Raw genomic sequence first — 12,002 nt, 5'->3', positions numbered from 1 at the left:
GGTGGGCACCACATAAGTTAAAGTTTCCTTGGCTGGCTGGCTCTTTCTTTCTTTCTTTCTTTCTTTCTTTCTTTCTTTCTCTCTTTCAGATTTTATTTATTTGAGAGAGAGGGAGGACACTTATTTGGGGTAGAGGGGTGGCTGAGGCAGAGGGAGAAGCAGACTCCCCACTGAGCAGGGACCCCCCAAGGTGAGTCTCAATCCCGGGGCCCTGGGATCATGACCTGAGCCAAAGGCAGATGCTTAACTGACTGAGCCACCCGGGTGCCCCTCCTTTGGCTTTCTAAAGATATGTGGTATTCCATTATTCCATTATTTTCCTGCTCCAAACCTTTCTTAAAGCTTCCTTCACATTCTTGTTTCTCAAGGAATAAATAAGGGGGTTCAGCATTGGGATTATCACTGTGTAGATCACAGCAACTGTGCGGTCTTGGGTCAATGAGTAGCTGGACCTGGGGCGCAGGTACATAACAAGTGTTGTACCATAGAAGAGGCAAACAGCAGTGAGGTGGGAAGCGCGGGTGGAAAAGGCCTTGAACCTGCCATGGACTGAGTTCATTCTCAAGAGGAAATGAGGATTAAGAGGAGGAGACCAAGATGGTGAGGGTGCAGCTCAAAAGATTGAAACCAGCAAAATTGAAGAGCAGGATCTCACACAGTGTGGTGTCCGCACAAGACAGGTGGTCCAGCACAGAAGTGAGTGACCCTGTGAGCAGCACAGAATTTCAGACCAAAGATACAGCTTGTATGGATAAGAGAAATGAGAAACCCTGCACCATAGAAGCCCACGATCAAAGAGACACAGATCTCAGGAGGCTTGGTGAGTGGGTAGAGCAGGGGTTACAAATGGCGGCATAGCAGTCATAGGCCAAGGTGGCAATGGGATAGCACTCATTGGTGGCGAAACCCTCATAGAAGAACATCTGGGCCATGCAGCCAAGATAAGAGATCACCTTCCTCTTGGCTGGGAAGTTCACCAGGGTCTGCGGGACAACCGTGGAGGAGTAGCAGAAGTCCAAGAAGGAGAGGCTCTTCAGGAGGGAGTACGTGGGTGTGTGCAGAGCACTCACGTGGATCAGGAGGAACATGGTCAGATTCCCCAGCACAGTGGTGGTGTGCATGCCTAGGAACACGGTGAAGAGCAGCTTCTGGAGCTGGGGGTCTCTGGTGAGGCCCAAGAGTTCGAACGCAATCTCTTGGCTCAGGTTTGCCCCTTCCATATTTCTCCAGTGCCCTGGCATGAGGAGTGAGGGGACCACCCCAAATGAGGGGGAACACCCAGGGGCTCTCACTGGATTTGGTTCTGCTTTAGCCAAGGGCAGCAATCTGAAGGTTGGTCTCACTGTGGAAGTCCTTTGTAGGTAGGACTCTTTCACAGAGAAGGTCTTCTCTACTTGGTTGTGTGGTTGGTTTATAAGCATTACTAGAGCAGTAGCAAAAACAGAAAAGAAATATACATAGTTTGGTCTCTCTGCGACCTTAAGCCGCTCTAAATAATGAAACAGTTACTTGGGAAATATTTGTTGACGGCCTTCCATATGCTGAGGTTCGGAAATTCAAAAGTGTGTCTTTAGGAAGCTTACATTCTAGGGACACTGTATTTTGTGTTAAAGCACACAGGTTCTGGCATCAGACTGTCAAGGTTCCAAGCCGGGACCTCACCACTAACTAGCTGTGTTAGTGTGAGAATGTTATTTAACCTCTCTGAGTTTCAGTTTTCTCATCTGTACAATAGGGAAAATAGCACTAATCTCAAAAGATTGTTGTAAGTATTCAATGAGTTAATCCACGTAAAAGCATGTGAACAAAGCCTGGCGTGTTAAGAAAGCTCAAAGAATGTTAGCTTTGATTATTCTCATTGGAGAGACAGACCTAGCACATAATTAACTATGATTAATAAAATGAAACGACGACAAAATTTGGCAAGCAACGCACCATCAAACACAGACAGAGACGTGTGTGAGCAACAGTGACTGAACAACTTCAGAGGATCCTGAATGTTCTAGAGGAGTTGAAGGCGATTATTGGCTCAGCTCTAAAATGGCCTCTGAACTTGGCACAAGTTAAGCACCACTGTGAATTTTAACAGTGACGAGGGTTTGGGATGTGGAGAGATGGGGACGGTGTAGAGCATGAAGTACAAGCCGAGACCTTGCTCTTGGAAGCATCCTTCACAGTCTTGAGTCATTTCCAGGGAACAGGATCACCCTGAACTCGAAGGTCATTGGGGCCAGAGGGAAAGGAACAGCTCCCCCCCAGGACTGAGGCTTTATAAATGCCTTTCCTGTTGGGAGAATGAACAAGGCATGGATACACCATCCAAACACCATACTCTTTTCCACTCCATTGGCTGCTCTGCTGCCCATGTTTCTGAATTACCTCTGGGTTCTGGAGTCAGTTAAGCACTCCATGCTCTTTGGTGAGGACCCACAGTTGCAAAGACTTTGAAGCCAGCAGATGTGATTGGGTAGGGTGGAAGAGTGCAGAAGTGAGCCCCTTTGTCCTGCCCTGAGGAGTATAAGTGAATGACACAGCTGTGGGTGATGTTGGGAGGATTTGGGAGAGGAGAGGTGCATTGAGCGAAGTTTCTAATTTATCCCACTTGCAGAGTTTCTGGAATCATCAAACCACCAAGGCAAGAGAAGACTCAAAAGATATAGATAACTAAACTTGACTGTTGAGTAGATAATCAAGGTACTCCGGCTACTGGTAGAGCACTGTAAATGGTGACAAGAAGAAAACATTGTAATAGTGCCTGAAGAGGTCACATGATCCACTAAAGTTTAGACACTTGAAGAGGGAAAATTTGAACAAAGAGCCTTGGTAACTTATTTTAAAGCACATGAAGCATAACTCTGTGATTTATTTGACGTCACTGAGATGTAACATTCAGCCATTTTTTTAAAAAATTATTTATTGGGGCGCCTGGGTGGCTCAGTGAGTTAAAGCCTCTGCCTTGGGCTCAGGTCATGATCTCAGCGTCCTGGGATCAAGCCCCGCATAGGGCTCTCTGATCAGCGGGGAGCCTGCTTCCTCCTCTCTCTCCGTCTGCCTCTCTGCCTACTTGTGATCTGTCTGTCAAATAAATGATTTTTTAAACTAATTAATTAATTTACTTTCTTACTTACTTATTTAAAGGAGGGAGAGAGAGAGAGCATGCGTGAGCACAGCAGGAAGGACAGAGGGAGCCAGAGAAGATGCAAGGCGGACACCGCACTGAGCACTGAGTGCAGAGTCCGATGCGGGGCTCGATCTCACGATCCTGAGATCATGACCTGAGCCAAAAATCAGGAGTCAGATACTTAACCGACTGAGACGTCCAGGTGCCCCGCATTCAGCCATTCTTAAACTAATAGCTGTTAGTTTATAATAAACCCCATTATCGTAGGGGTATGGGCAGCCCTAGATTTGGGTTGCAAATGTCATTAGCTCCATTGGTTTCAAAGGCCAACCCAACTTCAATGCAAATTACAAGGCCTTCAGAGAAATGACTGTAAAAATCCCAGGTTGGAGTAACTTACAGGAACTTCAAGGAAGCTGAGAAATCGTTAAGAGTGGAGTAGGACTTCTTGAGACCCAGCTTCACATCTCCCTTCAATAGACTGTTTTGGTGTGGGTAACTGACCTGCAAGTCTCTCTCTTATGAAAATAATAGAAAAGCTGAGGAAAGTGGGAATGCAGTCAATGATCAGAATAGTGTAGGTGAGGTGGGGAGGTGGGATGGGACAGGATAGGGTGGTAGGGAATACAGCGGGTAGCTGATCAGAAGCTCCAGGTTCATTATTTGCTTTAAATCCACTCTTTCTTTCCCTCCACTTTCCCCTCACATCTTTCTTCTCTGATCTGCACTAAACTCAGAATCAGAGTACAGAGAGTAAGCCAAGCAACGGATGGTGAAGAAATTGACATCTCCATCAGTTTTCTAAAGGACACCGAAATAACCATCATTTCTGTTGGCTACAGTTTGTACCCGTGAATGAAAACTAGGAAGAAAACTTAAGGGTGGTCTTTTCACATGGAAATGGATTAGTGTCTAGGAGTGAGAACCAGTGCCTGGGGCCTGTAGGTGAGGGAGAAGTAGTCATGGGGCTTTATTTACAGCTGCCTCCTCGCTCTCCTCCCTGGGATGGCAGAGTAGGTGCACAGAGAGAGAGAAGGCAGCCGAAGGAAGCAGCTAGTGAGTCTCATTGAGCAACAGTGACCCCAAACAATGGTTCTCAAGCATTAAGGTGTCCTGCCCAGGGTTCATCGGAGAAGGTTGTTATTTGTGCAGATTCCTGGTCCCAAACTCAGAAAATTTGATCTAGTAGGTCTATAGCTGGGCCCCCAAATCTGGTGATGAAACAGGGCATCTCTGAGCCACACTTTGAGAAACACTAAACCATGGGGTACCTGTGGGAGCAGACAGATCTTCCTGAGCCACATATAAATATCCGTTTCTAACGTGCTGGAATTCTCCATGTCCTGGAAAATCAGCCCATGAGTAGGATGGTTGTCCCAGCCATTCTCTTCCTTCCTGAATGTGTATCAATAGTCAACAATCTCCAGAAATCTGAATATTACCTCATGATAATCAGACACCAGAGAACTTCCTCCTTCAAAGTTGCTTGACATGTTCTTAAGCAATCATTTAATTCTAGTAAAGCATACGACTTGATGGCAAAGCTCTTGCTCTGGAGATCAGAACACAAGCCTTCAGTAGAAAAACAATAAAGACAAAGCCAGATTCTTTGGGTCCGTAGACTGAATCTGGAGATCAGAGACTTTAACCTCTCACGTGGTGATGGGAGGAAAGCAGCTCCTACTCCCCAAGACGTCCTCGCAGCTGATCTCAAGGGTGGGGAGAGACATCCCTTCCCCTGGGCAGCCCAGCAACTCATAGCTGGGGACGACGATGTGTTCACTGATGAGATTGTAGGAGGCAGCTGAGGAAGTGAGCATAATTGGCCCCAGGTAGACCCATTAATGTGTTTGCAAAGTTAGTAGCATCTCCAAGAGCGTCTATCCTGAGGAATAATAAGGTGACTAGGAACCTGGGAATGGAGAGAAGGGGTCCACACGAGATCTCAGTCAGTATGCTCATCATTCGCCCCAAAGGACTGCTCTCCCTTAACCCTAAACTGAACTCTTACATAATTATTATTTGTATTTTTCTCCACTGGAAAACCACATTTTTGTAGCTTTGCTTTTCTTGTATTCCAGTTAGCCAATGTACACCTAGGACCTCCCTGCCCAAGATCATAGTAAAATTAAAGCTATATACGTAGTTTCCAAAGATTTGGGGATTTCCTAGGGATCTTTCTGTTCTTGATTTCTAATTTAATAGCATGTGGTCAAAGAACACACTTGGTATGACTTGAATGCTTGTGAATTTATTGAAACTTGTTTTATGGCCCAGAATATGTTCCCTTTTGGTGAATGCTCCATGTTCACTTAAAAAGAATGTATATTCTGCTGTTCTTGGGTAGAGTGCTCCATAATCACCAATTAGGTCAAGTTGCTTGATACTGTTGTTCAAGTCTACTATATCCTTTCTGATATTCTGCTTGCTTGTTCTATAAAGTATTGAAGGGGGAGTATTATGAATCTCTAACTGTAATTGTGAGTTTGTTTATTTCTCCCTATAGTTCTCTACTTTTTGCTTGAGGTATTTTGAAGTTCCTTTATTAGGCAAAAAATATGAACATATTGTTATGTCCTCTTGATAAATTTACTCACTTATCAGCACAAAATTACTTTCTTTATGCCTACTGATACTTCTTGCTCTGAAATACACTTTTTCTTTATTTTTTTTTAAGATTTTATTTATTTATTTGACAGACAGAGATCACAAGTAGGCAAAGAGGCAGGCAGAGAGAGAGCGGGGAAAGCAGCTTCCCTGCGGAGCAGAGAGCCTGATGTGGGGCTCCATCCCAGGATGCTGGGATCATGACCTAAGCTGAAGGCAGAGGCTTTAACCCACTGAGCCACCCAGGCGCCCCTGAAATACACTTTTTCTGATAGTAATACTGTCCCTACAGTTTTATTGAATACTATTAGCATGGTAGATCTCTTTCCATCCCTTTACTCTTAACCTTTTATTTTCAACTTTTCTGTGCCATTATGTTTGCAGAATTTCTCCAAGCAGACCTGAATTCTCGGTCTTTCTAGGATGACAATATGCCAAAAAAACTGATTTCAGATGTACCTTGTCACACAGTAAACATTCAGGAATGTTTTGAAGCTTTATTAGATAGAAAATCTGGTATGGACTAGGCAAAAATCAAATAAACATTGTGAAAAGCAACTTGGTGAAGAATGGGACAAGATCCCCACCCCATCCTTGACAGCTGAATACCTTAGTGGAGATCTGAAAGCCAGGGATAATGGCCCCATTGCTGGAGTGCTGCTGTGTCTTCTCTGTGGAGGTATTGTTGCTCAGTTAGTCTCTCATTTCCTTTATTGATGGTGAAGGAGTTTGCATCCCTATGCGTAGTCTGTTAGCTTGTTACTCATTAAAATCATTTTGAGAACAAACACCCCAAGTTTTAGGTGTGGCTTTTGTAAAGATCATATATCTGGAATTTTCTCTTTTAGCCAATCAGAGCATCTCTGCTTTTTTGTTGGTAAGATTCGGGGGTTTGGTTTTGATTTCTGGCCTTTTTTTTTTTTTTTTTACAATTCAGGGGAGCTTTAATATATATTGAATTTATTTTTACAATTCACTTGACTTTTCCATTTATCCTATTTTTTCCAATTTGCTTCCCTCTCCCAGTCTCTGACACTATTTTCATTTCCTTTTGGATTAAATTTTCTTTGTTTTTCAATGTGGTTTTTTTCCCCTTCTACTGATTCTTCTATTTCTACTAGTAGCTATCCTTAAATATTTAACAGTGATATTTAAGTCTATCAAATATGCTTAAACTCATGAGTTCATATTGATATATCTTTAAAAAGATTTATTTATTTTAGAGAGAGAGAGCAAGCATGAGCAGGAGGGCCAGCGGGAGAGGTGGAGAGAATCTCAAGCAAACTCCATGCTCAGCTCTGAAATCCAACACAGGGCTTGATCTCATGACCCTGAGATCATGACCTGAGTGGAAACCAAGAGTCAGACATTTAACCAACTGAGCCACCCAGAGACTCCAAGTTCATAATATTTAAGTAAATTAATTGGTCACTGGATTAGTGTTCTATTGCTATAGAATAAATTCTCCCATAATTTAGTAGTTTAAATCAATAAACATTTATTATCTTATAGTCCTGAGAAGTGACATAATACAATTTCCACAGTATCCTATTGTGACATAGGTCAGCCCTATTCACTGTGGGAGTGGACTACGCAAGGGTATCAATACCAGGAGGTGAAAGTCTTGGGGCCATCTTGAAGACTGGCTATCACAGTTTGCCCCCTGGACCTCAACGATTCATGTCCACCTTATATGTAAAATACGCCTTCCCAACGTCCTCAATAGTCACATTCCATCACAGTGTCAGCTCAAGTCCATGATCACATCATCTAAACTAGGTAGGTATGGATGAAACTCATTAGGTAGAGTTACATGGCATTTCTCCAGTACAATTCCACTCAATCATAAGACTGATGAGCCAAACACACAAGTTATATCTGGCTTCTACACTCATAACATATAATGAAAGGACAGGTATGGGATAACCACTATGGAATAAAAAGGAGGGATGAGGAAGGTAGGCACACAAAAGTCATTGAGTTATAAAAATTCTGAAATCCAGGGCACCTTCCTGGCTTAGCCAGTTAAGTGGCTGTCTTCAGCTCAGGTCATGATCTTGGGGTCCTAGGATCAAGCCTCAGTCAGGCTCCCTGCTCAGTGAAGCATGTGCTTCTCCCTGCCCTTCCCCTGCTTGTGCTCTCTCTCTCTCTCTCAAATAAATAAATAAATAAATAAATAAAACCTTTTTTGAAATAATACAGAATATGTCTTCTGATCATAATGGCAACAAACTAGAAATCAATAACAGGGGTGCCTGTGTGGCTCAGTTGTTAAGCGACTGCCTTTGGCTCAGGTTATGACCCCAGGGTCCTGGGATTGAGCCCAGCATCGGGCTGCCTGATCAGTGGGAAGCCTGCTTCTCCCTCTCCCACTCCCCCTGCTTGTGTTGCCTCTCTTGCTGTCTCTCTCTCTCAAATAAATAAATAAAATCTTTAAAAAAAAAAAGAAATCAATAACAGAATAGGACATAGGAAAATAAGCAAACACTTGAACTTTCAACAACACAAATCTAAATAACTTATGGAGGAAAAAAAGTTAAAGGGAATCAAAATCACACTGAACTGAATAAAAATTAAATTACAACATATCAAAGTTTGTGGGACACAGCTAAAGCAACACGAAAAAAAAAATTTATAGCATTAAGTGCTTATATCTTATGAACCCACAAAAAGAGCAAAACAAGCCCAAAGCAAGCAGAAGAAGGGGAATAATAAAGATAACAGCAGAAAAAATGAAATTGAGAATAGAAAAATAGAAAAAAACTGAACAAAATGTGGCTCTTTGAACAGATCAACAATCTTGATAAACCTCCAGCAGGACTGACAAAGAAAAAAAAAAAAGAAGACACAACTTACTAATATCAAAAATGAAACAGTAGATCTCACTACAGAGCCCACAGACATTAAAAGAATAATAACAGCATAGGGAAAAAAATAAATAGAGCATAGGTGAAACAACTCTACCCACATAAGTTCAACAACTTTGATATGATCGATGAATTCCTAAAAAATAAAACACTACTAAAATCACTCAATACAAAATAGAAAAGTAACTGAGTTACTTATTTTAAAAATCCTTAAAAATAAATCTCTAAGTCTAGATGGTTTCAGTGGATAATTCTACCAAATGTTTAAAAAAAGAACTACACCAACTCTACATAATCTCTTCAAGAAAATAGAAGGAACCTTTCCAAACCATGATACTAATCAAACCAAACCAAAAACCAGAACAAGACCATACTAAGAAAAAAAAAAAAAGTCTCATGAATATAGACACAAAAGTCTGCAATAAAATATGAGCATGTAGAATCTAACGAGGCATATAGAAAGAATTATGTACCATGACTAAGTGGGTTTGTTTCTGGGATGCGAGTTTCGTTCAACATTTGGAAAGCAGTCAATAGAATACACCATATTAACAGGCTAAAGAAGAAAGTAAGAAAGTCACACAATAACACCAACTGATGTACAAAAAGCACTTAACAAAATTCAACACTGAATCATGGGGAAAAAAACAAACAAACCAACCTCTCAGCAAGTTAAAAGTAGAGGGAAATGGAAAATTATCCTAAACTGATAAAACTTGCCGCTAACATCGTACTTATGGTAGAAGACTGCATATTTTTCCCTTTAAAAATGGAACAAAGCAAGGATATCTGCTCTTACCACCCTTGTACATCATTGTACTGGAAATCCTAGCCAGTGGAAGAATGCACAAAAAGGAAACAAAAAGAATACGTATTGGAAAGGAAGAACTATAAGTATTCCTTTTTGCAGTTGATGTGACTATCTAGGCAGATGAGTCTACAAATGTATTCTCAATGAATTGAGAAAATCCCTTTCTCGGTGCAGCTACCAACCAAGCAATCAACAAAACTCTTAGAAGGGGCGCCTGGGTGGCTCAGTGGGTTGAGCCACTGCCTTTGGCTCGGGTCATGATCTCGGGGTCCTGGGATCGAGTCCCACATCAGGCTCTCTGCTCGGTGGGGAGCCTGCTTCCCTCTCTCTCTCTCTTTGCCTGCCTATCTGCCTACTTGTGATCTCTCTCTGTCAAAAAAATAAACAAATAAATCTTAAAAAAAAAAAAACAACAAAAAACTCTTAGAATAAGAGAGTGCAGTGAGGTTGCAAGATACAAAATCAAGACATAAAAATAAAAGAATAAAGTAGAAAGAATCATTCTACCCAATTTTAAGACTATATTGTTACAGTTAACAAAAATATGGTATAGATAGGTGGATAAATACATTGCTCAACGGAACAAAATAGAAAACCCTAAAATAGAATTCACATAAGTAGGCCCAACCAACTTTTGACAAAGGTGTGAAAGCAATTCACTGGTAGGATAGTCTTTTCAACAAATGGTGCTGGAGCAATTGAACAGCCATAGGTAAAAACAAATAAACACACACACACACACACACACACACACACACACACACACACACACACAAATGCTCTCAATCTAAACCCTACATTTTATACAAAAAAATTTTTTTAATGGCTTATAGATGTAAAAGATGACTATAAAACTTATCAGAAGAGAACCCAGAAATGCACCCTCAACTCTATGGTCAACTAATCTTCGACAAAGCAGTAAAGAATGTCTAATGGAAGAGAGACAGTCTCTTCAACAAATGGTGTTGGGAAAATTGGACAGTCACATGCAGAAGAATGAAACTGAACCATTCTCTTACACCACACACAAAAATAGACTCAAAATGGATAAAAGACCTAAATGTGAGATAGAAATCCATCAAAATCCTAGAGTAGAATACAGGTAGCAACCTCTTTGACCTCGGCCAGAGCAACTTGTTGCTAGACACATCTACAGAGGCAAGGAAACAAAAGCAAAAATGAACTACTGGGACTTCATCAAGACAGAAAGCTTTTGCATATCAAAGGAAACAACCAACAAAACTAAAAGGCAGCCTATGGAATGGGAGAAGATATTTGCAAATGATGTATCAGATAAAGGGCTACTAGTATCCAAGATCTATAAAGAACTTATCAAACTCAACACCCAAGAAAACAAATAATCCAGTCAAGAAATGAGCAGACCACATGAACAGACATTTCTCCAAAGAAGAGATACAAATGGCCAACAGACACATGAAAAAAATGCTCAACATCACTTGGCATCAGGGAAGTACAAATCAAAACCACAATGAGGTATCACTTCATACCAGTCAGAATGGCTAAAATTAACAAGTCAGGAAACAATAAATGTGGAGAAAGAACCCTCTTACACTGTTGGTGGGAATGCAAACTGGTACAGTCACTCTGGAAAACCGTATGGAGGTTCCTTAAGAAGTTAAAAATAGAGCTACCCTACAACCCAGCAATTGCACTACTAGGTATTTACCCCAAAGACAAAAATGTAATGATCCGAAGTAGCACCTGCACCCCAATGTTTATAGCAGCAATGTCCACAATAACCAAACTATGGAAAGAGCCAAGATATCCATCAACATATGAATGGATCAAGAAGATGTGATAAACACACACACAATGGGATATTATTACTCAGCCATCAAAAAGGATGAATACTTACCATTTACACTGAAGTGGGTGGAACTGGAGGGTATTATGCTGAGCGGAAATAAGTCAATCAGAGAAAGACAATTACCACCTGGTATATTCACTCATGTGGAATATAAGAAACAGCACAAATGATCATAGGGGAAGGAATGGACAACTGAATGAGAAGTCATCAGAGAGACAAACCATGAGAGTTTCCTATAGGAAACAAACTGAGGGTTGCCGGAGAGGAGGTGAATGGGGGATGGGTAACTGGTAATAGGCATTAAGGAGGGCATATGATGTCATGAGCACTGCATGTTATACACAACTGATAAATTATTTAACTCTACATCTGAAACTAATAAGGTACTATATGTTGGCAAACTGAATTTACATAAAAAACCTTATGAGAGAAAAAAAATAGGAGAAAACCATCAGGACCCAGTTCTTGGTAAAGAGTTAATAGAAATGACACTAAAAGCATGATCCATAAAAGACAAAAATTGATAAATTGGACCTAATCAAAATTAAACACTCACAAAAGATCTGTTAAACATGAAAAGACAAGATACAAATGAGAGGAAATATTTGCACACTATTTGACAAAGGATCTGTATCTAGAATATATAAGGAACTCTTAAAACTCAGGTTTTTTTGTCTGTTTGTTTTTGTTTTGTTTGATTTATGTAAGCTCTACACCCAATATGGTGAAACCCCTCAAGATTCAGCATTAAAAAGAAAAAATCCAATT

General features: G+C 41.0%; 1 protein-coding gene across 1 annotated transcript; it reads right to left on the bottom strand.

The window, feature by feature from the left end:
* Nucleotides 1-304: 304 nt before the first annotated feature.
* On the bottom strand, nt 305-1,220 carry OR5AU1 (olfactory receptor family 5 subfamily AU member 1; the record flags this gene model as incomplete). Its single annotated transcript, XM_080808449.1, is given in 4 exon segments — nt 305-584; nt 586-669; nt 671-836; nt 839-1,220. Coding segments are annotated over 4 exon segments (912 nt in total).
* Nucleotides 1,221-12,002: the final 10,782 nt, after the last annotated feature.

This window comes from Martes martes (genome assembly GCF_963455335.1).
Source record: "Martes martes genome assembly, chromosome: 7".
Lineage (NCBI taxonomy): Eukaryota > Metazoa > Chordata > Mammalia > Carnivora > Mustelidae > Martes > Martes martes.
The sequence above is the reverse complement of the archived record's forward strand: the minus strand, read 5'-3'. Positions and strand labels throughout refer to the sequence as shown.